Source organism: Equus quagga, chromosome 7, assembly GCF_021613505.1.
Source record: "Equus quagga isolate Etosha38 chromosome 7, UCLA_HA_Equagga_1.0, whole genome shotgun sequence".
NCBI lineage: Eukaryota > Metazoa > Chordata > Mammalia > Perissodactyla > Equidae > Equus > Equus quagga.
Window position 1 is genome coordinate 70,762,592 of NC_060273.1, and position 25,213 is coordinate 70,787,804.

General features: G+C 50.8%; 1 protein-coding gene across 4 annotated transcripts in view; it reads right to left on the reverse strand.

The window, feature by feature from the left end:
• ABLIM3 (actin binding LIM protein family member 3) overlaps positions 1 to 25,213 on the reverse strand; it is a 108,970-nt gene that overhangs the window by 5,812 nt on the left and 77,945 nt on the right. For 2 of the 4 annotated variants that reach the window (XM_046666314.1, XM_046666315.1), the window contains exons 8-20: positions 22,842 to 22,900; positions 20,254 to 20,325; positions 14,083 to 14,212; positions 13,273 to 13,371; positions 11,889 to 11,936; positions 9,412 to 9,546; positions 7,795 to 7,859; positions 6,385 to 6,532; positions 5,121 to 5,150; positions 4,489 to 4,547; positions 2,689 to 2,749; positions 1,980 to 1,987; positions 1,366 to 1,446 (exon numbers count right to left, since the gene is read on the reverse strand). In XM_046666314.1, coding sequence (XP_046522270.1) covers positions 1,366 to 1,446; positions 1,980 to 1,987; positions 2,689 to 2,749; positions 4,489 to 4,547; positions 5,121 to 5,150; positions 6,385 to 6,532; positions 7,795 to 7,859; positions 9,412 to 9,546; positions 11,889 to 11,936; positions 13,273 to 13,371; positions 14,083 to 14,212; positions 20,254 to 20,325; positions 22,842 to 22,900 — 995 coding nt within the window. The remainder of the gene's footprint in view (positions 1 to 1,365; positions 1,447 to 1,979; positions 1,988 to 2,688; positions 2,750 to 4,488; positions 4,548 to 5,120; positions 5,151 to 6,384; positions 6,533 to 7,794; positions 7,860 to 9,411; positions 9,547 to 11,888; positions 11,937 to 13,272; positions 13,372 to 14,082; positions 14,213 to 20,253; positions 20,326 to 22,841; positions 22,901 to 25,213) is intronic. The other 2 variants (XM_046666317.1, XM_046666318.1) reach the window with 2 other exon arrangements.

Below are 25,213 nucleotides of genomic sequence, written 5' to 3' on the forward strand. Positions count from 1 at the left end.
GCTAGAGCTGGAAAGACCTGCAGAGCTTCCTGGCCTATTCGCATTCTCCTCCTAATGCCCTGACCTTCTACTCTGGGCGAATTCTTCAGCAGTAAGGTCAAGGGTGGTTGATACGCTATTCCCAAGGAGTGCCAAGCATCCTCTCTTAGAAGCCTGAATTCAATTCTACAAACATCTCCTGACACCCCTCCTAGTCCAGGCCCTGTGGTAGATGACAGACAGTCTTTGTCAGGCAGAGGCGATGGATAGCTCGATGATCTGATACAAAGGAGAGGGAGAGGTGTTTGATCTGTCCTCTGGACACAGGGCTGGAGGAAGAGGAGAGCGACATATCCTCAGGAAAGTTTAGGGGGCTTTGGGACACAGGCATCACTAGAATGGAGCCCTGAGGAGTAGGGGGCTGGAAAGATGGGAAGGGCATTCGAGGGAGAAGGAGAGGCAGGGAGATGCACTGGGGTAGAAAGGGCAGAGGGCGCTCCTGGATCAGAGGTGACCAGGGACTCGAACTCCACACCCTCTGGACTAGCCTGCTCAAGAGCCCACTGCCATGCTCAGGCCACCTCTGTGCCTTTATTGATGCTATTCCCACTCTTCAGGATGCTTTTCTCCCTCTCTCCATCCATTCAGACCTGCACATCTTCAGAGTCCATCCAAATCCCTCCTCTCGCTGGAAGCCTATGTCAACCAGCCCAGCCTTAGTGGTCTTCTCTGAATAACAGCAATCGAACATCTGTGGAGTACTTACTACTCAGTTCACTGCCAGACTCTGTGTCGCGGGCTCTTTGTGCACTGTCTCATTTATGTCACTTGGCAACTTGAGAGAAGCACAACAATCACCCCCACTTTACCGAGGAGAAAACTAAGGCTTAGAGAGGTTGTCATGTGGCCAGGCTGCCCACTTAGGCTTGGCAGGATCAGGGCTGGAAGCTGGGGAGTCTGGCTCGAGACCTCCTTATGCGTTTACCCTCTGCACAGTGCTGCCTCTCCCATCCTCCCCATCACAGCACTGGTTTTCTGATCAGTCCTGTGTAAAACCAGTGCTGCATTTCTTCTTTTCAACCAGCCTGCATGCCCCTTGAGGGCAGGGACTGAGCCTAGCTCTCCTCTTATGTCTCCGGAAGCATCAGCCCCAAGTAGGGACACACCGTAGCTGTGCACCACAGATGCTAACTGAATTGAGGAGGCAGCACAGAAGACCATGGAACAGTCTTGGGATAAGGAAACTGGGTTGGAGTCTCTGCTTTTTCAACAAGCTGTGTGACCTTAAAGGCTTTCATTCCATCCAATTCTTTCAAGCTGAGCTAGACCAGCAACTTCTGGAATCCCTTCAAACCCAAAGGCTCCTGCTCAGTTTTCTATACGTACCTCTAAACGCGTCCGGTCCACATCCTTGGGCAGTCGGTTTCTTCCTCTTGTGGTCACCAGCAGCAGTTCATAAGGATAGATCTAAGGAGAAAGGATGGAGGGGTTTCCAGGTTGGGTGAGGGTGGTGGGCTTGCCTCTTTAGCCGTATTTTGTGTCTGGGCTCCCTCCTCTACCCAGAAAGGGCCAGACATTAAAGTCTGGAGGAAGGAAAGATCTGCCCTCCCTGGGGTTGCCTGGCAGCCTCAAGCCATCTTCTCCCAAAAGGCAGGACCTCAGCGTCCCCTAATACTGCTAGGGATCAGCATGATGGCACTGGCATTAAGGCGGCATGAGGCCTCCCGAAGGAAAATGTCTACTATCTGGTGATTGGCAAGTCTCCAGAAAGTCTCTGAGGCCCCTGGGGAACTGTCTGATTTCAGGAGGCAAGAGACGTAGGGCAGGATTCAGAAAAAGTGGGCACGGAGGGACTGGAAATGCTTGTCTTGAGAGCACCCTTCGGGTTATTTATCGATGTTCCCTTCCCTGCACAGACAGTGCTGTCATCCTCTTGCTCGTCCCCACTGCAGCAGCTCCCAGGGTCCTGGAGCCTCACGGGATCTATAGATCTCCTTTACCTTGTATTCTGTAGAGAGAAAAGAGACATACACAAATGGGGTTTCCATTGGTCTTTGCTTTGTATCACTACACTGGCCTCTGTCTTAGAGACCCTGTCCTTGCGGAATTCACCTCAAATCAAGGCTGGTATGAGCAGAATGGATGGCTGGAGATAGGGGTCAGGCTGATCCAGAGATATGGTTTTAGGGGAAAAAATGACCCTTGAGACATTTAGAATAGAAATAGGAAGAATCTGAGATTGTGAAGCACTTGGGCAAGATCCTCCATCTTCTGGCGGAATCCTCCAGGGTTCTGATGTGGGCTGCACTCCTGCCTGCGCCTGCTCGTAGGAGCTGGAGGAGGCTGGCGGCAGAGCATCATCTGGCAGAGTTTGAAGCTCATGGAATTTTTGCTGGGAACAAAGTGCATTTGGCTCTGAGTGTTTCCCTCCACCCGGGGCTGGCAGGCAGCTCTAACTCAGCAGTACCAGGACAACCAGCACTCTGTGACGGCTCTGGGAACTCAGATGGGACAGATGGCCTGGAGATCACCCAAGGCCAGGAACTTGAGAGGATGAGGGAAGAGGAGGGGAAAAGGGAGGAAATGGGAAGTGAAAGGGAGTGGGAACTCGGAGCTTGGACAGAGCCCAGCACGGGGCCAGAGTCAAAGGTCAGGCCGCAGTTTGGAGCAGTGAAGCCCCTGTGAGTCCCAGGAGAGGCCAGCGCTCACCTCGCATGCCCCAGTTGACGGCGTTCATGCTGTCGTAGTGGAAGAGGTCTGCGCTGGGTGTCTGCAGGGGAGACAGAGCCACAGCTGGCCGGAGGCAAGCTCCCCGCTGCCTCCCTGAGCACTCACCCATCTCCAGAACAAGGACCGGGGCTGGTGGGACACGGGGCCCTCTCAGAAGCCTCCGTCTCAAGCCGGGGTGATTTAACTCACTGCCATATCCTTAGCATCCAGGCCCGGCACATAGTAGGCCCTCAGTAAACATTCATTTCTTGGTGAATTATATGGCATGCTCGCTTTCATTGCTCAAAAGCCGCTTTTTCTCTGAGATCTGCCCTGGCAACCCTATTTAAAATTGCAAGTTGCTTTCTCCCCAAACTCCCAGACCCTCTTATCTTGCTCCATTTTCCCCCTTTTGTCCCATAGCGCATATTATCTTCTACGTTCTATGTAAGTTGACTCGTTTATTCTTTAATACCTGCTTTCTGTTGGTCCCTGCAAGAACATAAGCTCCGAGGGGCAGGGGTCTTGGTCCTGTGTGGCCTCTGACGTATCCCAAGCACCCGGAGTAGTGCCTGGTGTACGTAAAAGGCCTTCAATGAACCTTTGTTCATGAACGAACGTCGAGGCTGAGTGTCAACAGCACAGGGCCTGCGTGTCCCTCACAGGAGGGGTTTATTAACACCAGCCATCATCTCCAGTGGAGCAATGACCCCTTTTGTGTGCTTGACCCCAAAACAGTCTCCTAACGGGTCTACAGCTTCCACTTCTGTCTCTCTGCAGTCCAAATCCAAGTGGGATCACGCAGCACACCTACTGGAAACCCTCCCAAGTCCTTACCCAGCCTGCAGGGTCCCACTGACATCCCTGTCTGGCTGCATCTCCACGTTCCCTCACCCCGGCCAGGCATCCTCCCTGCCCAGGGATATTGACACTGGTCTTCGCTCTATCCGGTGGCTCTCGCTGGTCTTAGAGCAGTGAGGTCCCTCCATGTGCTCAGGCCTTTGTTTAAATCCACCCTCTCTGACCTCCTCTCTCCTCCCTTGTTTTGCCTTCCATCCTAGCGCTTGTGGCTACCTGACTTCAGATCACACCTTTACCTGTTGGCTGTCTGTCTCCCCAGCCAGAGCGTGAGCTCCGTGGGGGCAGCAGCTCTGTCCCCTGCAGGCGCCCACACCCAGAACAGGGCGTGCACTTAGCAGGTGCTCCATGAACAAACATCTGTCTATGTCTCTTCTTCCCCCGCCACTTGTCCAGTCGCACAGCCTCTCCTCTTGCTAACGAGGCATACTTTTCCTTCCTTTTCAGTCCTTAAACCAACCCCCTGCTTCCATGAAGGTTTCACGTCAAAGGCTGTAAGGAGCTCAGCAGGCGACAAGCCGAGGGGAGCATGGCAGTCAGGCATGGGCTGCCGGGCAGGGGCCTAGGCGCTAGTCCTGGCTCGACACTCTCAGCGTGTGAGAGCTGGAGCCAGCCACCACACCGCTCAGGACCTCCACTTCTTCATCTGCAAAGTGGGGTTAGCAATAACAGCTACCTCACAGGGCTGTGAGCGCAAATGGAGCAGTGCTTGTAAAGTGCTTAGCACAGTGTCCCCAGTCCTTCCCACTGAGCCCTTTTCACACAGGGCTCCTGGGGAGGAGACCAAGCATTGCCTTGGGGTCCTTCAGTTAACACACCTCTGGCCCCACAGCCTTTGTCCAGGATTCACCTCTAAGTAGCCACCATAATCACCACAACAATGAGCTAATGCTGGCATTGTTATCCTCTTGGGGACAATGTCCCCAGCACAGCCTCTCTTACCCTGTGCAACCCATTTCTTCTGTAGGCAGGTAGGGAGGCAGATTTGGAAATGAGAGGATCTGAAAAGAAAGAGCCAAGACAATTACCAGGAGCCCCAAGCCAGGGGTCCCTCTCCCTGAGGTCATCTGGCTGCAAATGGCCAATATTACTCCCCAACCCAGAAGCCACTAGCTCCTCCCATTGCTCTCCAGACATGCAACTGTCCATCTTAGGGGTGCATCGCCCTGCCAGAATTCCAGGCCCACCTGAAGCACCCACTCACACAGCCTTCTGGCCTTACCCTGCACACATCTATCCTCCTATGGTGGACCCCTGTTCCTGGACACAGGGTGGCTCTGGACAAAGGCCCTGGAATTGGAGTTGAGCTCAGAACCCAGATGGGCAGGCTCCCATGTGTGTGGAAGAGGGGCATGCTCTTTCTTTCCGGGAGCTACTGGGCATGGCAAGCCTGGTTCCAGAACCAAAATTGAGGCCTTCTATCTGACAAACACAATGGGCTGGACTATTTGAGATCAGGACTGTGCTGGGACATTCACAGTGTATGGTCATCACAGCTGCTGGGGACCTGCAGCTGACTCAGCTCGGTGTGAGGACAGGACACGATGGGCTGAAGTAGGGTGAACAGAACATACCGCTGTCAGCCAGGTAGTGGGACCGAGGGGCTGCAGGAGAGAAAAGCCAGAGATCAGTTCATGGAGACAGACAGACATGGTGGACAAAGACATGGCTCCCATACCCAGCCCAACCTGGCTGGTGGGCAGAGGGGCCTCCTTCACTACCTCCTTTCCCACTGGGCAGTTTCCGGTTGTTGCACCTGTGCCCCATCCTCCCTCCCTGCCCAGCTCCTGGCCCAGCACCTGGCGCACAGCAGGTGCTCAGTGGTATTTGCTGCCCAGATGCCACTGGATGAGTTGGGTTTTGAGCAGCATTGGTGCACTCACAGAGCTCAGAGCTGGGGTGGAAGACAGCGCCCCTCAGTGGTCAAACAGGGGAACAGGCTCATCAGTTTATCCTGGCTCTGCCATTAGTAGACACCTAACACTACAAGTTACTTAACCACGCTTCAGTTTTCTCATCTGTAAAATGGGGAGCGACAGTGTCTCCTTTATAGGCTTATTGTGAAGTATACATGCCGCAGACAGTGAGGTGTTAGCACAGGGCCTGACTCCTACAAAACACAGTCAACCTGGCTTCATATCCTCACCGCTGCCATCACCTTCGATCTCACCTTGGGTCAAGGTCACTCTGACTTGGGTCTGGTCCTGGCTTTGTCCCTTACTGGCTTTCTGACCTTGGGCTAGTGACTTAAGCTCAGGTCTCTCATCTATAAGGTGGGTGATAATTATCCCTCTACACTGCGGGTCTTTGTCAGGACCAAGAGTGATAATATACCTGCAAATGCCTGGCACATTGAATTATAATAAATGGTACCTTTTATTATCTGTTAAGTGTTGACTTGAGACAGGATTTCCTGGCAGGACTACCTTCCACAGGGGGTAAGAAAGAGAGGAGCCGGAAAGAGCTTGTGTGTGTCCAGGAACAGAGAGGAGCTTACAGTGAGAGACTCTCAGGGCAAAGTGCTTGAACCAAACCTCTGCTTGTACACCTCCAGTGATGGAAGACTCGCTGCCTCAGAGGCAGCTCCTTATGTCTGAGTTATTCACACTATTAGAAGACATTTTCCTTTACATCGAAGCTGACTGAAAGTCACAGCTTCGGATGCCTCAAAGAAGCAGCAGTGACTGCTCAGGGCAGACCATGGTCTTCTTTAGTGCCTCATACAGCCTCTTGCCAAGTCTATGCTAGACCCAGGCGAGGCTGTAGGAGTGTGGATCCAACGACGGAGCGGGGAGGAAAGTTCCCCCTACCCCGGCAGGCCTCCAGGGCAGTGCTTACAGCCATTGAGGGACATCTCATAGCCAGCTGTGTGCAGGGCCTCCCGGCTGCTGGTGGAGCTCCGGGGTGGGGTCCAGGGATCCGCATAGGAGCTGGACCGGGCCTTCATCTCCTCCTTCAGAATCAGCCGGCCAATTCCACTCTGGAGCTGGAGGGGTCGGGGGCGGAGGGAGGAGCAAGAAGTTAGAAGGAAGCAAAGAACCCTGAGATGGAACAGGCTGGGGAAAGACTCTCCATAGTCACTCTCTGCCATTTTTGTCTTCCCAGTGTCCCTCCCTCCTTGTGGCACCCATATTTCCTTTGGGACTTCATCTCTCTTTCACAAGTAGTCTTGTGGTCTGGGTGGGGCACAAAAAGCAGGCCTGGCCAACGACAGGACTGCAGGGTCCTGGCCACACTGACTGGTTCAGTGAAGGGCAGATGGCTCCAGCCGGGCCAGTGACAGCCTTCCTGGACTCTTGTTGGAGTTGCTGGCACCCGTTAAAAAAATTTTTTTTTTTAATTGAGATGAAACTCACATAACATAAAATTAACCATTTTAAAGTGAACAATTCAGTGGCATTTAGTACCACTACCACCTCTATCTAGTTCCAAAACATTTCTATCACCCCCTAAAAAGACCATGTACCCATCAAGCAGGTACTCCCTATTTCCCTCCCCTACCATCCCTGGTAATCACCAATCTGTGCTCTGTCTCTCTGGATTTACCTATTGTGGATAATTCATACAAACAGAATCATACAATATGTGGGCTTTTGTGTCCAGCTGCTTTCACTAAGCATCATGTTTTTGAGGTTCATCTACACCGTAGCATGTGTCAGCACTTCATTCCTTTTTATGACTGAATAATAGTCCATTGTACGGATATACCACATTTTGTTTCTCCATTTGTGAGTGGATGGATATTTGGGCTGCTTCCACTTTTGGCTATTGGGCATAGTGCTGCTATGAACACGCATGCACATGTGTTTGGTTATCAGTTTTCACTTCTTCTGAGTATCTACTAAGAAGTGGAATTGCTGAGTCATATGGTAATTTTATGTTTAACTTTTTGAGGAACTGCCAAACTGTCTTCCCCAATGGCTGCACCCCTTTTCATTCCCACCAGCAATGCCTGAGGGTTGCTGGCTCCCACTTGCCACTACATGAGAAGAACCTGCCTGTGCATGAGGCCAGTGGAGAGGCAAGCCAGCACAAGAGAAGAGAGACAATTTCTCTATGGCAATTTTTTGAGCAGCTGGATCGAGTCATACCTGAAGCTAATCCTACCATTTGACTTTTCAGTTATGCCAAGTTATACGTTTCCTTTTTCTATCATAAGTGAGTTTGAATTTGGTCACTTGCAAATTAAAAAACCCTCAGTCCATACCTTAGACTAAGCATCTCATTCAGTGTGCGTGGCTTGCTTACCTTGTGCATGCTGCGGTCAAAATCATCCTCCTCTCCTCCAGACGAGAACCTTCTGGCTCGGGGCACTGCCAAAAGACAGCTAGGATCAGTTCCCGCGTGTGCTGCCCACTCGGCCTGCCCTGGGGAGAGGGCACACAGGGCCAGTAGAGCCTACACAAGTCGGGGTTTCTTGGCTCCACCACTGTCTAGCTGAGTGACCCTGCACAAGAGCACTCTGGTGAACCGCCTCCACTGTGGGCCTCCCTGGATGGAGACGCCGCATCCCTTCTCATTCCGGGGCGATGACGGGTAGCGTAAGCTGACTGCCAAACAGAACTAATGGCCTCAGCGTTGGCACTTTTTCTGCTGCAGGTAGGAGACAGGAGTCCTCTTTCTGCCAAGGGTAGTATACACGCCTGGACCTGCTGGAGCTCACCCTGCCAGGACAAGGGCAGAGCCAGCTTGAGACTGGAGCCACCCCAGGGGACAGGACAAGTCCTGATGACGCTTATTCACCTCTACATCCAGCTATGCCTCAAAAACTTTCAGTCATATGACCCAGAAAATCTCTGTTTTGGCTTAAGCCATTTGGAGTTCGTTTTCCTTTTTCGATTTGTTCTTTTGTGATTGGAATGGTCTTGTTTAAGATTCCCCTCCCAGCACCCCCCCACCCCCCAACAAGCCTGCTGGGCACGGGCTCTCCTGCCTGTGCAGCCTCTGAACACTTCTCTTTCGTGGGCACTGAGCACTGTCCACTTTGCTATGAGCTGGGCTTCTGTCTTATCTCCTTTACTAAACAGAGAATTATTTGAGGGTAAAGAAGGGGTCATTTCTGAGCTCCCGTGAAGCTTTGCTCAGAGGGGGCTTTCAGTTAGTAAAGGTGTGTGTGAATCAAAGTGGCACGTGATGAAAATTCTTCCCCATAGTTGAAAGAAACAGCTTGGAATGTCTGACTGGGTGGGATGGTGCCTCGAGGACCACTAAGCCCCCCTGCCAGGCTGCCTGTGAGGGCCTTCCATCTCCCCACATCATCTCCTTTCCATTCTTCCAAACCATTTCCACCCTACAGCCAAAGTGGTCTCTTAAAAACGCAAGTCTGATCATGTCACCACTTTCGAGGGCTTCCTAGTGTTTAGGATAAAAATCCAAATCCTTACCTCAACGCACAGGGCGCTGTGGGATCTGGCCCCTCACCCCCGACCTGCTCCCCTCCCTCTGAGCTCGAGGTTAAGCTGAGAGCATTTCTTTCCTCCAGTGGAACCAGCCCTCCCCGCTTGGGTCTTTGCACATGCGTTTCTACACTCTGCTGGCTTAACTCCTCCTCACCCTTCCTATGGCGGCTGAGTCTCTGTGTCTGAGAAGCTTTTGTCGTCTTCCAGGCTGGACAGTGGCCCCTGTCATCAGCTCTCCTACTTCCTGTGTGCCACCTCCTATATATCACCTCCCTCTCTAGTTGGGACTTAAGCCTCCTCCGTAAGGCAAGAACCTGGTCCATTTTGCTCCCGAGGGCCCATGGCTTGGCCCTCAGTACATGTTTGGTGAATGAAGAAATGAATGCTCATGTGAAGGAGGGGGCGACTGTCCGTCCCTGGCACAGGTGACAGGGCTCTGGCCCTGGCTCCCCCATGGGTGTACTACCTTTGGGGGACCCATGATAGGTCCAGTATTCAGACTCCGCAGCGTAGTAGGGGTCTGGCGAGTAGGCTGGACTGTACTTGGAGGCCTGGCTGATGTCTTCACTTGTTTTGCTCTTGGTTGCTGTTGACAAATCACCTGCGAAGGACCCAAGGAGAGAGCTTCAGGGGGGCAGAGTATCCCTGAAGAGTGTCCTGTACACTCTTTCCCCTGCCTCAGCGGGGCTCCAGCCCAGGGAAATGAGGCCACTTCAAGGCCAGGTCTGGGACATGGAACATCGAAGCGAAAAGCACTGGGGCCAAGCCCCTCATTTGACAAATGGGAATATGAACACCAGAGAGGGAAAGAGGCTAGCTCAAGACCACAGAGCAAGTCATACCAGAACTGGACCAGGCCCCAGCTCAGGGCTCCTTCACCACATTCCGTGGACTCTCAGGTGGGCTCCTAAGTGAACACCAAGGCTGTGGCTCCTCCAAGGAGATAAGACAGGTCCCAGGCGAGCTCTCGCCCTTACCTTCTCACCCTCTAGAAGCTGGCCTGCTGTGGATTCGAGCCACATCTAGAGTGGGAATTGCCAAGCAGGGCCGTGATGCGTGTTGAGTCAGGTCAACCTTTTCCTCACACTGAAATGTCAAATCCTGCCTGGGGAGACTGCATGGCCCGAAGGAAGGAGCACTGGACAGGGAGTCAGCAATGCTGGGTTCAGCTCTGCCACCGAACTCAGCTGTAACATTGGGCAAATCCTGTCCCTCTCTGCCTCAGTTTCCTCATCTGTGAGTACTGGAATTGGTGTGCTGGCTCAGGTGCTGTCCAGCTTCAACCCTTCCACCTGAAGTCCATGACATGGACCATCAAACCCATCGCAGGCACACGAAATGCAGGGCAGTGACTTTAGCATGGGCCAAAGACTGACGAGAGGCTGGCTAGGGCAGAGGGAGGGCTGGGGAAATGAGCGGGGCCTTGTGATCATTTCTCAGGAGAGAAGCTGTAGGGACAATTGCTGTGCTCCGTGCAGCTGGAGGAGCAGAGGGTCCTGGGATGGACCCTCAGCCAGCCCCAGCCTGTGCGTCCCCCTCCAGCAGCACTTGCCTCCCAAGTTTGTGAATCCTCTTTGATGTGGGTCCCGGGCAGCCCCTCCCACCCCAGCCGATGTCATTCAGCCCTTTTATCCACTGTGATATCCACACAATCCACCTCCACCCTAGACTCCCCCCGAGCCTGGTGCTGCCCCTCAGGGCCCACCTGGAAAATCTCATGCAGTCCTGAGGTGCTCGAGACCCGGGGGCCTTTTCTGGACAAACTACCTTTGTTAGGGTTGGTCCCTTTCTGTGGCCACTTTGGGCACATGGTGTGCCCTCCACAGCCACACATAGACATGCATGTGCTCACAGACTCCCCTGGACCCCACACCAGCCCCCTTAGAAATCGAAGACATTTGTCTAAACTGTCAGGTCTTAAGCATCCAGAGCCACTATTTAGACTTGTACTGCCCCCTCCACCAGCTCGGTGAGTTCAGCTGTACAGCGCTGCTTCTGCTGTCTCCATGCTCGTCCAGTCCGTGCTCCCCTGTTATCCGACCAGACCCTAGACACGTGAGGGTGATAGGGGGTGGCAGCTGGGCCCCTGCATCCCCAACAGAAGGGATGTGCTTAGTCAACCAAGCCTCAATAAGCGCTTTTGAGAGAACGAACAGGAGCTCTCAGTGATGAAGGAATGGCGGTTCTCATATGGAGTGCAGGCAGGAATCACAAACGAAGCCGCTTACAGTGCAGATTTGTGGGCCACATTCTCAGTGTTTCTAATTAAGGAAGTCTAGGGCAGGGCAGGGACGGGGCCCCTGTTTTTTCAATTGGTCTCTCAGGTGCAGGTGGTCCACAGACCATTCTTTAAGAACCAACAAATGAATGAATACATAAATGAATGAATGAAGGCAACCTCGTTGACATCTTGCTCCTTTCTCATCCACACCCCCTCTCCAGGCCTCCATCCATTCTCTGGACACTATGACTGAGAATGGCCTGGAGCAGTGGTTCCCAAGCTGGGCTGGGCATTGGAATCATCTGGAGAAAGTGTTACAAATACAAAATTGTGATTTAGGAAGTCTGGGGTGGGACCCAGGAATCCGTATGCATCCCAGGTAACTCTAACGAATGTCAAAGTTTGAGTGTCAATGCCAGGAGTGCGACTCTCCCAGGGGTGCATGCATTTGACAAGGGTTGTTCTGACCATGGAATTTAGGACCCCAGACAGCAGGGAAGGAAGGTTGGGAGGAGCTGGGAAAGTATTTAGAGGACACGAAATGCTCTTTTGAAATGACACCAAATTCCTTCCTAATGTCACCTTGAGTGATTAGGGGGCAGCCAACAAGAAGGACCGAGTTACAGTCATGTGTGTGTGTCCCTCTTGGTGGCCTGTGCAGAGCCATCTGCACAGATGGTTAACGGCCCCCTCCCCTTGCCTGGCCAAGTCTTTGACCGTACCATGCCGTTTGTAGATCGGGGGTTTCCTGTAGATGTTACTTTCTCCAGCTGCCAGACAGACCGGGAAGGGACAGTGGGGAGAAGAGAGAGAGAGACCGGAGAAAAAGAGACATAGTTGGTCAGTTGATCTCAAAAGAGAGATAGTCAGCAACTTTTCCCAAGGGTGCCCCTCTTTCCCCTGGTGGACTTCCTCTTCCAAAACTGAACTTCCAACCTCATCCCATCGGGTTCCAAGAAAGGTGAGGGGAGAGGAATGGATGGATTCGAACAGTGCTGAGGAAGGGACTTGGGGCTTGAATGGTGGGCATGCAGGCACAAGGCAGGCGCGTGCTCAGCAGGACCCCATGCAGCAAGGTGTCCAATGCCTCCACCCAGCGGCCATGTCACATTCCACGTGAAAGGCCCCAGAATGCTGCGGCCACAGTTCAGCATCATCGCCCTCCCACTCCTTCAAAAACAGACAGGATGGGACCTATCTGGGGCAGGTGAGAAAGGTGTAGGTGAAACAGCAGCAGGAGCTCCGGGGTAGACGTGAGTAAGGAGTGACATCCTGAGCTCCAGGGTTCTGCTGGAACTCAGGGGGAGACCTCGTCCAAACCACAGCCACAAGGCCACCCAGCCCCTGCCTTCCTCTGATCTCCTATCACTCTCCCTCATGCTTGCCTCCTCCAGCCACGCTGGCCTGGCTGGCTAGTTTAGTGTTTCAGGGCCTTTGCACTTGCTGTTCCCTCTGTCCAGGATGTTTTGCCCTGGGATCTTTCCATGGTGGGCTCCTTCTCATCTTTCAGCTTCAACGTCACCTCCTCCCAGAAGCCCTTCCTAACCACTCCAAATAGCTGGCCTCCCCCACCCCAGTCACTCTATCACAACGCTATGTTTTATTATGTTTATAGCACTATCATTACCTGAATTATCATTTTACTTATTTGTTTACTCATTTATTATCCCCCTCCCCCCACTAGAATATAAACACCATGAAGGCAGGATTTGGGCTGGGCTGAGCACATTTGCAACCTCAGGGCCCAGAATAGTGCCTGGCTGTACAGAGAGAACAAGAGAGGCTCAGGGAAGGCAAGTAACTGACCCAAGGTCACGAGCTTATAATGAAAAGCCCATGACCCTCAGCATGGGTACTGCCAAGTCCCACCACGCCCCTCAGACATCCGAGGCACTTCCCTGGGCTTCCTGGTGGTCCTGATCAGGGCTGGTTCTGTCAAGTGGGTGGACTAAAGCCCATGGACATGTGAGGACTGGAGGTGGGTTAGTGTGGGTGACTGGTTAGGGAGGGTCCCCAGGAACCGGCTTCTCCGCGGTGCCGGTGCAGGGCGCCCGGCAACCCCACGGAGCATGCACCCACGCTGGGAATTCCAGGCTGGCAGCCTACCTGGGATGTGAAAGTGCTTGGGAGCCTGGTAAGAGGTTGGAGTGGAGGACCTCACATCTAACTGGCTATGGTATGGAGAGCTCCGGCCACTCTCGGGCCCTGGAGCACGCAGGCAGTGGTCCCCAGAGAGAACAGAGGCACAGAGAAAACAGGCATTAACGCAGTGGCGGTTACGGCAGCAGTGAGGTGATGACAGCAGGGATGGTGGGGAGGGGCTGTGCTTGCATGCGGTGTGTCTGCAGAAACAGGCTTGACCCTGTTTTCTTGCTTCACCCCAAAGACAGATTTTGTGGGTTGTAAGAAAGGCGTCTTTGCCCCTCTTAGCTCCCCACCCCTCCCCACCTGGGCCCCTCCCTGAATTGCTCTGCCTGCTTCACCCCAACCTTAGGGCGGCTGTGGACAACCTGACTGGATTGGGTCCAGCTGGACCCTCGGGTAAAGACCAGGCCACAGTCCCATTTCTGGTCCTCTGGTTCTACCCTCTGGATGGGGCAGGCCAAAAGACGAGGACAGACGGGTTTTCTTCCAGCCAGGACCCCTGGACTGCCTGCCACTCCCCACTCCTGTCAGCTCCCTAGCCACTTTCTACTGCTTCTCAGGACCATGCACCCTCCTCTCCCCCTGCCAGGGGCATCTTCAGGGACTCAGTTAAGGACCAGCTGGTCACCTGAGTGGCCACAGGCCTCCAGAAGGCCATACTGTGACTGAGATCCTGGGGAAGCCCCATGCTGCCTCTGCAGCCAGGGACATCAAGCCATTGCATTGTCCCCTGGCTCTTCCTGTCCCTTTGGGGGCCTCCCCCTTCCTTACCAGAGCGGTAGTAGTGGTGGGGTGAGCGGGAGAAGGTGGGGGACATGCCCTGACGGCTGTAGGTGGGGGAGTCGATGTATCCTGGGCTGGAGGCCCGTCTCTGCCGGAGGTCCAGGTTCTCATAGATGTCCTAGGGGAGGAAACGGGGCTGTGAGCAAGGCTGGCAACTATGAGGGCCTGTGGCCCAAGGGTCTAGCAGGAAGGTGACAGCGGGGAGACAGGGGATCTGGGATGCTAGGGGCTGAGACATGGTGCTGCCCTTCTGAATACGGAGATCCCTCCCCGGGTTACAGGCACAGGCTGAGGAAGGCTGCAGACAATTTTCAGGGCCTTCAGCCATCACTCACAGGCTCTTGAATGGAACCTGTGGGTCAAGTCCCTGGAATCCTGGCCAAGGATCAAAGAGCCATTAGGGAGGGCATCTCTGGGTAGAGGGCGTACACCAGCTTCTCTTCTAGCCATTTCTAGCCTTTATGCCACCGCCACGTCCTCCAGGTCATGCTCCTAAGTTTCCCCGTGTCTCCCTGGTTGGGGGAGCACTTTGGGCAAGGGCTCAGCCCCTTGGTAGGTGAGGGAGGGTAAAATCAGGGGTCTGCTTGGTCAGCACAAAGGGCCACAATCATAGAAAAGGTCTCGTGGACCAGTTTCATTACCTGGGAGTAGGGAGATAACGTTCCCAGCGACTTAGAGGCGAAGAGTTTGAAGGCAGTCGTGGAAGGAGCAGGAGGAGAGAGAGGAGGGCAAGAAGGAGGGACAGAAAGTGGTTAAACAGCTCAGAAAGAGAGGTCTGCAGTGGCCCCTGGGCCTCCCTCTCCGGATGCCAGCCTCACAGAGTTCCAGAAGGTCAGCAGTGCTGACAGGTGGTTGGAAACCTTGAGATTACGTCCTTCTTTTACAAACGGGAAAAACCAGGGCCCAGAGAGGGACCGGGACAGATGGGGGGGCCTCTCAGAGAGGAGGTAGAGGGTCCTCACGTGGAACTAGGCTTCTCCACTGCAAGCTCAGGGCCATTTCACAACCCTTCCCGTCCCTCTACCTGTTCAGGACCCCTCTGCGGTTCATGAGATCAGTGCCCAGGGCAGGGGACCCAAATGGAGGGCCAAGCAAGGGCCAGGCTGCTGCCATCCAGGTGGGAGTTGGGCCAGCTGGTGGTGCGGCTGGAGACAGAACGTGCCGTCTACAGAGGTCAGCGGCCGCTCAGCTCTGGCAGGTCAGGGCCAGGCTGGAACTGCCCGACCTTAACGCAGCCTCTCAAGTTTCCAAGACAAGTTAGAAATGCAGATTCTTACGTGAAACCTCCCAGTGTTGAAATGTTGACAGCTAATTTACATTTTTAAAAGACACTTTGTGAGTGAAACAAAACAAACCTGGGGGCTGGCTGTGGCCTGTGGGCCCCAGTTTGCCATCTCTGGCTTCAGGAGAATTAGTCTTGGTCACTTGGTCACTTTTCGCTGGTCCATTTCAGGGGCCTGAACCCAGAGAATCTCAGCACTGGGCTCTCAAACCAAATGGAACCCCATCTCTTTAGAGAGGAAGGGGCCAGTGATGGGCGGGGACAAGAACCTGGGTCCCTGACCCCCAGACAAGGGCTCCTTCTGCTCCAAATGATCTCAGCTCCAGAAGCCTGGGATGGAGTTAGAAATCTCCTGGCATACAGACTGCCAGGACCCCCAGGGTGGTGGCCACCCTGCCCTCGCCAGAGAACACTTCCTTTTCTCCAGCAACCATTTAACGATTTCCAAAGCCATCTGATGCTGCATTTTTATAAAAGTGTCTCTTGCTCTGAGCACAGGGGCTTAAGGCCAGGTACAAAAACCAGAGACCCTACTTAACCAGGGATTAGAGCCTGGCAGAGGGTGAGAGCCATGGGCTGGGTACAAAATTTCTCCACTCTAAGAAAAACAACAGCTCACGGGATAAGTGGTCATGGGTTCTGGGCTTCAAAGTTGGGGTTCTCAGGGAGTGGTGGGGACTGGGAGAAGTGGAGAGCCCACACCCTGTCTACAGGAGGCTCTGCTCCCCACCTCCAGATGGTGGAAACACTGGACTAGTGTCGCCAGCTCTGATTTTTCAAGAAAAGTTGGATTTTTAGAGGAAATCTCTTGATTTTTAAATGTTGACTATAAATTCCAGTTTAAAAGACTTTGGAGGCCAACACTGTAGAGGCTAAAGTATCTGGGACGGAGTGGGCAGGGGACGCCACGGGCCCTCCTCTCCTCCAACAGCCCCAGAGAGAGGCGAGACGCCATACCTCCCCGTAGCCACATCTCTCCAGCATCTCGTCGGACGTGTATCTGGAATGAGGCTCGTAGGAAATGAGGTCGGGGCGTTGTACCTCGTAGATGGACTTAACCTTGGGGAGGGCTGCCAGGTCTTTGTAATTAAGGATCTCATTATCCACTTTAGCCTGGGGAAGAAGGAAATGGGCAGGAAAGAAGCAGAAAGATAAGAGGGAAGGAGAGAGGAAACAAAAAGCAGGCACAGGAGGAACGAGCTTCTCCAGTTTCCACTAGAAACAAACTATCAGGATGGAAGACTCTTGGGTGGTAGAATAAGACGGTGCTTACAGGCCATCCGTTCCAACAGGGCTAACGTTCACCAAGCACACCTCGCGTGTGAGGCCCTGTGCCTTACAGGGACTCTCTCATCTAGATGTCATGATGCCTCTGTGAAGGGTCAAGATTATTCCTAGTTTCCAGATGAGGAAAATGAGGCTCAAAAGGTTCTGCAAGTTGCACCACTTAGCTAGCAGGTTTGAATACACAGCCTGGGTGCCGACTGCCTTCCGACCCCACAGAGTGAGGATGCCCCATTCACAGCATCCTTGAAGAAGTTGAAGATGGTAAAGACAGAATTAATCATGATAGTAAAACACTAGCTAACATCTGGTGAGCACTCAGTATGAGCCAGACTTTGTCTTAGGTCCCTTACGTGGATTAACTCCATTAACCCCTACAACTCACAACTTTAACAGTAGTGCTAATATTATCCTCATCTTTGACTAAGGAAACAGGCACAGAGAAATCAATTAACTTTCCCAAAGTCACACAGCTAATAAGCAGAATTCAAACCCAGCCAGTCTGCCCTCTCCAGTGGCCTCCCCGGCTTCCCGAGATGGGGAGCTCACTGACAACTGTCACAGGGCTGCACGCAGAAAGCTGCTCCTTACATCGAACTGAAATGAGCCTCTTACTACTACCTGACTTTGCCTGGGTTCAGCCCTCTAGAACTGCGAGGATGAAGAGACGGCTTCCCCTTTCATGGGACAGCCCACGTCCTGCGGCTCCTGAAGCCACATCCTCTCTGTGTCTGCAGCCTCCAGCTGATCCCTCTGTTTCTGATCACCTGGTTTCTGCTATGGTCAGCCAGTACCTGCGCCCCCTGTAACTCCCGTGGTTCGCAAGGTCCCGAGGTGAGGCAGATTAAGAGAGAGGCCACTGGACAGAGGTCCAGGGAGACTGTATTATCCTCATAATATTCTCCCAGGGCCGCGCAGAGGGCATGGCTCCCGTCCATCCAGGGCTGCTCTTTCACATCTCCAGCTCTCGCCAGCCCTTCCCTTTAGGCCTAGGGTGGTGACAACTTCCCACTGTTGTAGTCCCTGGATGCCACACTACGTTTTGTGGCCCTGTAACCCTGCCCACACCTCTCTAAACGGTCCCTTCACAGAACCCTCCTTAGTTAAACCCTTTGAAGTGTGCCATCTCATTTCTGCCAGAGCCTGCACAGGTCAGATGCCCACGTCTGCACCAATTTTGGGTGTGGGGTAAAGGGGACCTTATAGAAGAGTCCACTTGCTGAAGTCACTGCTGGCTTTTGTCCTGGGTTGTTAGATCTTGACCTTAAGAGCTCTTGGCATCTTACAAACTTGTCTCAACCCACCAATATTCATTTTGGCACTTTGCTCCAAACCTCAAAAATACTAAATTTATATTTCTTCCTATAGCTTCCTTGTTTACAGAGTTATAATGGAGCCTCAGGTCTGGAGGCACAGTGATTGAACAGAGGCATCCTAACACAATTAGTCAGGAAGGAAGAGAACACGTGGGGTGGTCGAAATCAAGCCACCTGAAGATGATTCAGGAGGGGATGGAGCAAAGTTTGAAAGAACCTGCCCCCTCCAGGTTCACTGATAATTCTATTTTCATACCAAACCTCAGTATTTATGAAAATTAAACCAATACTCTATGTTTCTGCCAGGTATTGCATGTCCCGGAAGTGGTTGGATGAATTCTTCCCCGGATTTGGATGCCATCTTTGGAATAGTGTGACTTCAAACATGGCTCACATGACAGGTGCAGTTATACTCCAGAGAAGCTGGAGGTGAGGTGCCACTAAGGGGAGAGCAAGAGAGAACAGAAGTAGAGACACAAGCCTCTGCTGGGATGTGAGGGGTAACTGATCTCAGTGGATAAGCCCCAAGTTGGAGGGCACCATGGCAGGTGTCCCCAGCTGCTCTGGTTCATCTGTAGTCGAGATGCTTCTCACAGGGGCAACTCCACGAGCTTTCTCCAGGACTCCAGGGTGAACATCATCAGAGCCTAACTTATTTCACAAAGGTCTGTGCGGCTCCTTAGCAGCAGGGGAGACCGGCCAGCATGAAAGGTATTATAATGCAACCATATATAGCCTGACCTTGTGTATCCTGGAAACTGTCTTCTGGAGACATGCTCATGTTTGTCAATAAGCTTCTCATGGTGTAGGTCCTGAAACTAAGCTCATTAATCCTGCTGTGGTATGGCTCTGTTCATAGCGCCGGGGGGACTATCATCTCTCTTGTTCTGGACAGGAATCTTCAATGAGTACAGCCTGTGATCAAAGTCGCTTGTCTTTTGCGGGAGCCGCATGGCCGTATTGACCCATATTGAAGTTGCAGTCAATGACAACTCTTATGTCTTTATTCATTTGAACCGAAGAAGAAAGAAAAGGAAACAGTCCATCGATGGGCACCAACCAGGGATCAAGGAAACTGGATGTGGATCTGGAGTAAAATAATGATCTAGCAATGGTGGTCAGGGCCCACCCAGGGATGGAGGGTTCACGGACTATATCCAGAGCTTCTTAACAAGGAATGGGTTTCCCGCTGTAGACCATTTCCCCTACATTTCTGGTCTTCTTGGCTCCTTTGACTTGAGGAAGCCTGGAACAGTCCAGAGTCAGTCGGATTGGGGTTTGCTGACTGTGAGTCCGTTCCTCTGCTCGTCTCAGTCCTGCCTGGCTCTGCCTCCCCCACCTCCTTCAGCTTACTTCTGTTTATCTCTTAGATTTTGAGCTTGAATGTTTCTTCCTTAGGATTCTTCTGTCGAGTCCCTCTGTTCATCTGTAGCATCATCAGAGCACTCTGCACTTTCTCTTCCTAGCACTTATCAGAACTGCAACTGATTATCCATGGAGTCACGTACTCAATGGTAGGAGGACAGGCATCAGGTCAGTGCAGTTCACGTCCAGTTCCTCAGTGCAGAGCCCAGCACTTAGCACAGAATAGACACTCTGCACACATTTGATTAATGAATAAATTACATATCCAAGGGACCTCTGAGGTCATCTAACTCAACTCTTGTCCCTTCTGCCACATCCCTGCAAATGATGAGTGTCTCTGTGTTTGAATGCCTCTGGGGATGGGAGCACAGACACACACACATGGTCTACTCCATCTCTGGATATCTCGTGTGATTGGAAAGGTCTTCTTACCCTTGCAAATCCTTTACAGCCATGTTTCAGTCATATGGCTTCCTCCTCCTTTCTGCCTTTCTATCATACACCAGTATCTCCACATTGACATCCTACCCAATACCCACTCTGAATACCACTCTGATCTCAAATTTTTATCTTGCCCTTGTCTCAGTTAATGGCGAAGGAGGCACATCGCATGGTTTCAGAGCTTGTCAAGGTTCTTGCTGTCACTGCACTTTCTTTCTCCTGCTCCTACTGAATGATATTATCCCTGTAACTCCATTGACTAGGCTGTGAGCTCCAGGAGGGCAGGGTCCATGCCCTGTCTGTACTCTACTGCACCCTCAGGATCTAGCGCAGACCTAGCAGAGGACAGGCGTACACCAGATACCATTTGCATGAAAATCTGACAGCTCTCTTTTGCTCTCCTTAGAAACGCTTTAGATACCAGGCTAGGGGATAAGAAAGGCCTTTTGGTGGCTGAAAAGTGATACATACGCAGATGACTCGGTTGGGTGACCCAATACTGGATCCAGGGGGCGAGATGGAAGTTTCAGACGTCCGCCTGTGCTGTGGGAGAGACAAAGACAGAGGGGTGGGAAGCTGCACTCCAACTTGGTGGGGAGGGGGAGAGGGGAGTACAAGGACCAGCTCTTCAGGGAACATTAGCATACTGTCACAAGCACTCTCTGACTATTTCTGTACTTTATCTTTATTTTTTGCCTTTTTAATCAACGTCTGAGTGTGAATGAAATCTGAAATGCACAGGACTTTAGGCTGTTGGACAGAATATGGATTTATTTTTTACATATTTGTAGTTGGCCTTTTAGATAGGAAATCACTCATAAAACTTTTCATTTTGGGTTATCTCAGTTAATAAGGTATTTACTTTAAGTGAATAAAACTGGTTAATACTCATTCCTTAGCATTTTGTCTATATCAAATGTAAAAGTAGGTTAAACTTCATGTAATTGCATAATAGACTGATTCCTATAGTGTATCCATTGTAGATTGACTTCAACCTAAGTGGCAAGTTTAAAAAATCTTCCTCTGAACAATGGCAATGACAGAAATGGCTCCCTTAGCAGAAACTGATGTCCGTCTTAGAGCGTCCAAGAGAGTGGCGGCATATTGTGGTTAAAAAGTAAACAGATTGGGAACCAAGGACCACTAGTGAACTATGATTTTAGGGATCTTGGGTTCCTGATCTGTAAAATGAAGGGGCTGGTCTTAAGGACTGTTCAATTCCCTTCCAGATCTCTATCCTACAATTTAAGGCATTCTCAGTGGGGCTATATAGCGGTTTTCCAAACTCTGGATCGTGAACTAGCATAGCTCGGGGAAGATGAATTTAGGTGGAACATTTGATAACACTGAGTGGCAGAGTGAGAGAGTAGAATGTAAAATTCTATTTCAATCCTCTTGGTTAGATCAAGGAGGAAGTCTTAATTTGGTGCTAATACATTTCAGCAACTTTCTCGACAATCGCTAATTTCCTTTTTCTTCTTTAAAGATTTTATTTTTTTTTCCTTTTTCTCCCCAAAGCTCCCAGGTACATAGTTGTATATTTTTCGTTGTGGGTCCTTCTAGTTGTGGCTCCTTTTTTTTTTTTTTTAACAAAGAGAGGGCAGGCAATATGATCTAGCTAGAATTTCTAAGACTCACTCTTAAGAATTATTCCTTTTCACTGAATATATTTTATGGTTACCTTCTATTTATAGCAAGTAATACTGGTTTTCCACTTGGTAATATAGTTTTATTTTAAAATAAGTTAAGCTAAAAATCATGAGTTGATTTAAAGAAAAATATTAGGTATATAAGGATACAAATGGTACACAGATATGGCAAAAACAATCGGGGTTGTAGAAGAATAACTGAAATTTGAGAAATGCCACCAAAAAGGAGGAAATTGAAGAAGAAAAGGACAACTATGTCTTCTTACACCTCAAATGGGAGAGGCCTTCAAAGAAACAGGGGAAAAAACTCATGGCTCAAAAAAATTATACATTAATAGACCTGCTCTTTTGCAAAACTTACACTAAGTTTGATGAGATGGCAAAGGAGAGAACGTTTAACCAGCTGGTGAGAAATTGTACAGATCTGTTTTTTTTTCCTGTGGAAGATTTGCCCTGAGCTAACATCTGTTGCCAATCTTTCTCTTTTTTTGTATGTGAGCCACCGCCACAGCATGGCCTCTTCCAGACGAGTGGTATGGTCCATGGTCAGGAATCGAACATGGGCTGCTGAAGCGGAGGGTGTTGAATTTAACCACAAGGCCACTGGGGTGGGCCCCACAGATGTGTTTTTAGTTGATACTCTAGCAGGTAACCTTTTATAGAGTCCCAAGAGGCCAAGTTGATATTCTGGGCGAGAGTGTGGAGGTACCTTGGAGATCATCGAGTGGCCCCCAGCACACACCCTAGGTCTCCCCTCCACAGCATCAGGACCCAGGAGCTGGGCCCCTCCCTGCAGTCCTTGGATCAAGAACCCAGATTCACAGGACCTCCTTGTACTTTTCAGAGCACAGTAGTTCAGAGGGATGCAGGACCACAGCTGGTCCAGCATGTGCCCTGCACCACTGGCTGTGCTCCTGCCTGTCTGTATTACCATGGGCACATCACTACCCTCTTCAGACCTTGATTTTCTCACAAGCAAAGATAAGGTAAAATTCCTTGCCCCACTTGCCCCATGGGGTTAAAGAAATCAAATCAGACAGTGACTGTGAAGATGCTTTGCAAACGGTCAATTCCTGTGACAACATTAACTATTATTATTAATAACTGACCATGGCATGTGTGCCTCTGAGAGGCCACCATCTTGGTATGCATTGGTAAGGTTGTAGCGTCACCCCAGAAACACTAAAAACCCACATGAATACAGTGCTTTACAGTTTTCAAAGTGCTCTCACATCCAATGTCTTTATCCCCTCAAAAGCCCCATGATGCAGGTGTTTCCATTAAGGAAATCCAAGGATACAGGCTCACATTTGGAAGTGTGCAAACAAAGGAATGACTCTCTACTAAAGCACAGTGCCCTCAGCTTGTGGCAAAAAGTAGTGGGTCTGGTATTACTTCCAGCTCTCTTACCTTTAACTTCTTCTCTGCCCGGGCTGCCTGTTTGCAGATGGGGTGCCAAACCTCAGAACCTAAGGGGCCAGGAAAACAGCAAAGGCTCAGACTTTTCACACCTACCAGCTTTTGGAGTCTTTCCCCAACCTCCACCTCTATTTACTCCCTCCACAGCATGTGCACCCGGCACAGCAGCCGGGAGGACCCCTGGGTTTTCCTGGTTCTCTGCTGCTATATCAATTCAACCATGCATGCACTCTTTTTGCCTGTCCAAATCCTACCCATTCCTCAAGGTCCAGGTCTCACATGGTATCTTTTTGCAAACTTTCTTACCTGCTAGCTGGGAGTGACTTCTCTCTCCTCCATGATCCATAGTTCTTTGTATCTCTCTCAATACATACGACCTTACATCACAGTAGCTTGTGGATTTATCATCCCAACTAAATTAGGAGCTCCTCCGGCAGGGCTGAGCTTTATTCACTGCTGGATCTCCCACAGCATCCTGCATTGGACCTTGCTCTCAGCAGAGGCCCCGTACATGTTTGTGGGGTGACTAGATGAGTAGACGATTGGCAGTGACTGACACATGGCAGGTGGTCAATAAATATTTGTTGAATGAATGAATGGCGGTGGAGGTGAAATAAAGTGACAGACCGTGGTGACCTCCAGCCTTCTTTTCTCTTCAAAGACTCATGACAGTCTATCAGAGCTATCATATTTAAGGGGAGGCAGTGTCATGGTGTATATTCTGTTTGGGAGCACTGTCTTGACCTGCTAATTCCTAACAGACTCTAGACTCTTCAAATTTAGGATGCTGCGAAAGCCTATATTTTATTGTGGGTGGGGGTCCAGTTGGCTGGCTCCAAACCTGAGAGGCCAATTTGGAAAGGCATGAGCAACAGGTGGCTGGTCACATGTTGAGAAGAAGCCCCAAATACTACACATTCCCCAAAGAAGGGACAGGTGTCCTGGATTAGAAGGAAAAATAGGAACATATTATCCCTCTGGTGCCATTTCTCCTGTAACCAGCCCTAAAAGGAAAGGAGCCAGCAAATGGCCAGATTCCTGAGCACCCAGATGGCATTTGTTTGTCTGACTTTGTTTGTAGGATATATTTTCCATTACGGTTTGTTGCCTGGAACCCCTAGGACTGGAATACTGGCTAAGTGACAGGGGGAGTGGTGTAAGGGTGAACAGTTAGAGCCGAAAGCGTGGTGGGGAGAGGATGGGCTGAAGTAAAGAGCCCTGGGTTCTCGTCTCTGCTTGGCCCCTAACACATCCTCTTTATGGGGCCCAGTTTCTTCACCTGAGTAACAACGAGGTGGGATTTGGATGGTCTTGGAGATTATTTTTGTCTCTAAAATTCTAATTCTAGGTCCAGTTTTGTCATTTGTGAGATAGAGTTCTTCGATTCTTGTTTGCTGACGTTCTGGGGTATATCCTAATCATTCAACATGAGTTTAATTTCTCCTAAGGTAAAGTGCAATGGCTCTCAGAGCCCAGTAGAGGGACTCTGGGTCTGTGGCTTGATCCTAGCAATCGAAGGGTGTGTCCACCACCAAGTGGTGGGTGGCGATCCTTGCTTTGGAGAGTCATTAGAGAGAGCATTTCCGGCTCCTCTCTGAGTTGCTGGACTGAATCTGGCAGGAGTTGTTTACCACTGTGGCTCTGGCAGGAAGCACATGTTACAGGTCACTGGAAGAAATGGATGAGGTGGACACAGATGTCTAAGAAGGTCATGAGATTAAGTGAAAGAGGCATAAGAATGGTAAAGGGTTGGGCAGAAGTTCTCATGGAAGGAAAGGATGTGTAAAGTGAAGGGTCAAACTAGATGGTCTCTCCATGCCATTGACAGATCTGTTCTGAAATAAAGCTGAGCCACAAATGGCTTTAGCACTGTGCATACAGGAAAGCAGGTTCATATAAGAAGTGAGGGGGGAGAATCAAATGGGAGAAAGAAAATATAATTAGAAACAAAAAACAAATCAGAAGTTTGAGAGTTGGCAGTATATCATTTAAATTAAAGAGAAAGGAATTTGTTGGTAGTTAGCAATAAATTTAGGTAAATGAACGTAATAAAAGGTGATTTGTTGATGAAGATCCTTATGAAATATTGTCTACTGAGCTTCTGCCACTAGTCAGTAGCTCGACACTGTGACATTGATAGACAGGCAACATCCAGAGTGAAGAAGGAGGTTATTCTCTTCTCTGGGCTTTATCCTCAGAGCCTAGAACATTCTGTACCTGGCTTATGTATGTCTAATAAAGAAATGAATGATAGCCTGGTTGGATCTCATCTTTGTATTTAAAAAAAAAAAAGACACAGGATGATATGCACCCAGAGGCTGCTGGTAACTGGGATGGAGAGGAGACCTCAGGTTAGGCAGAGT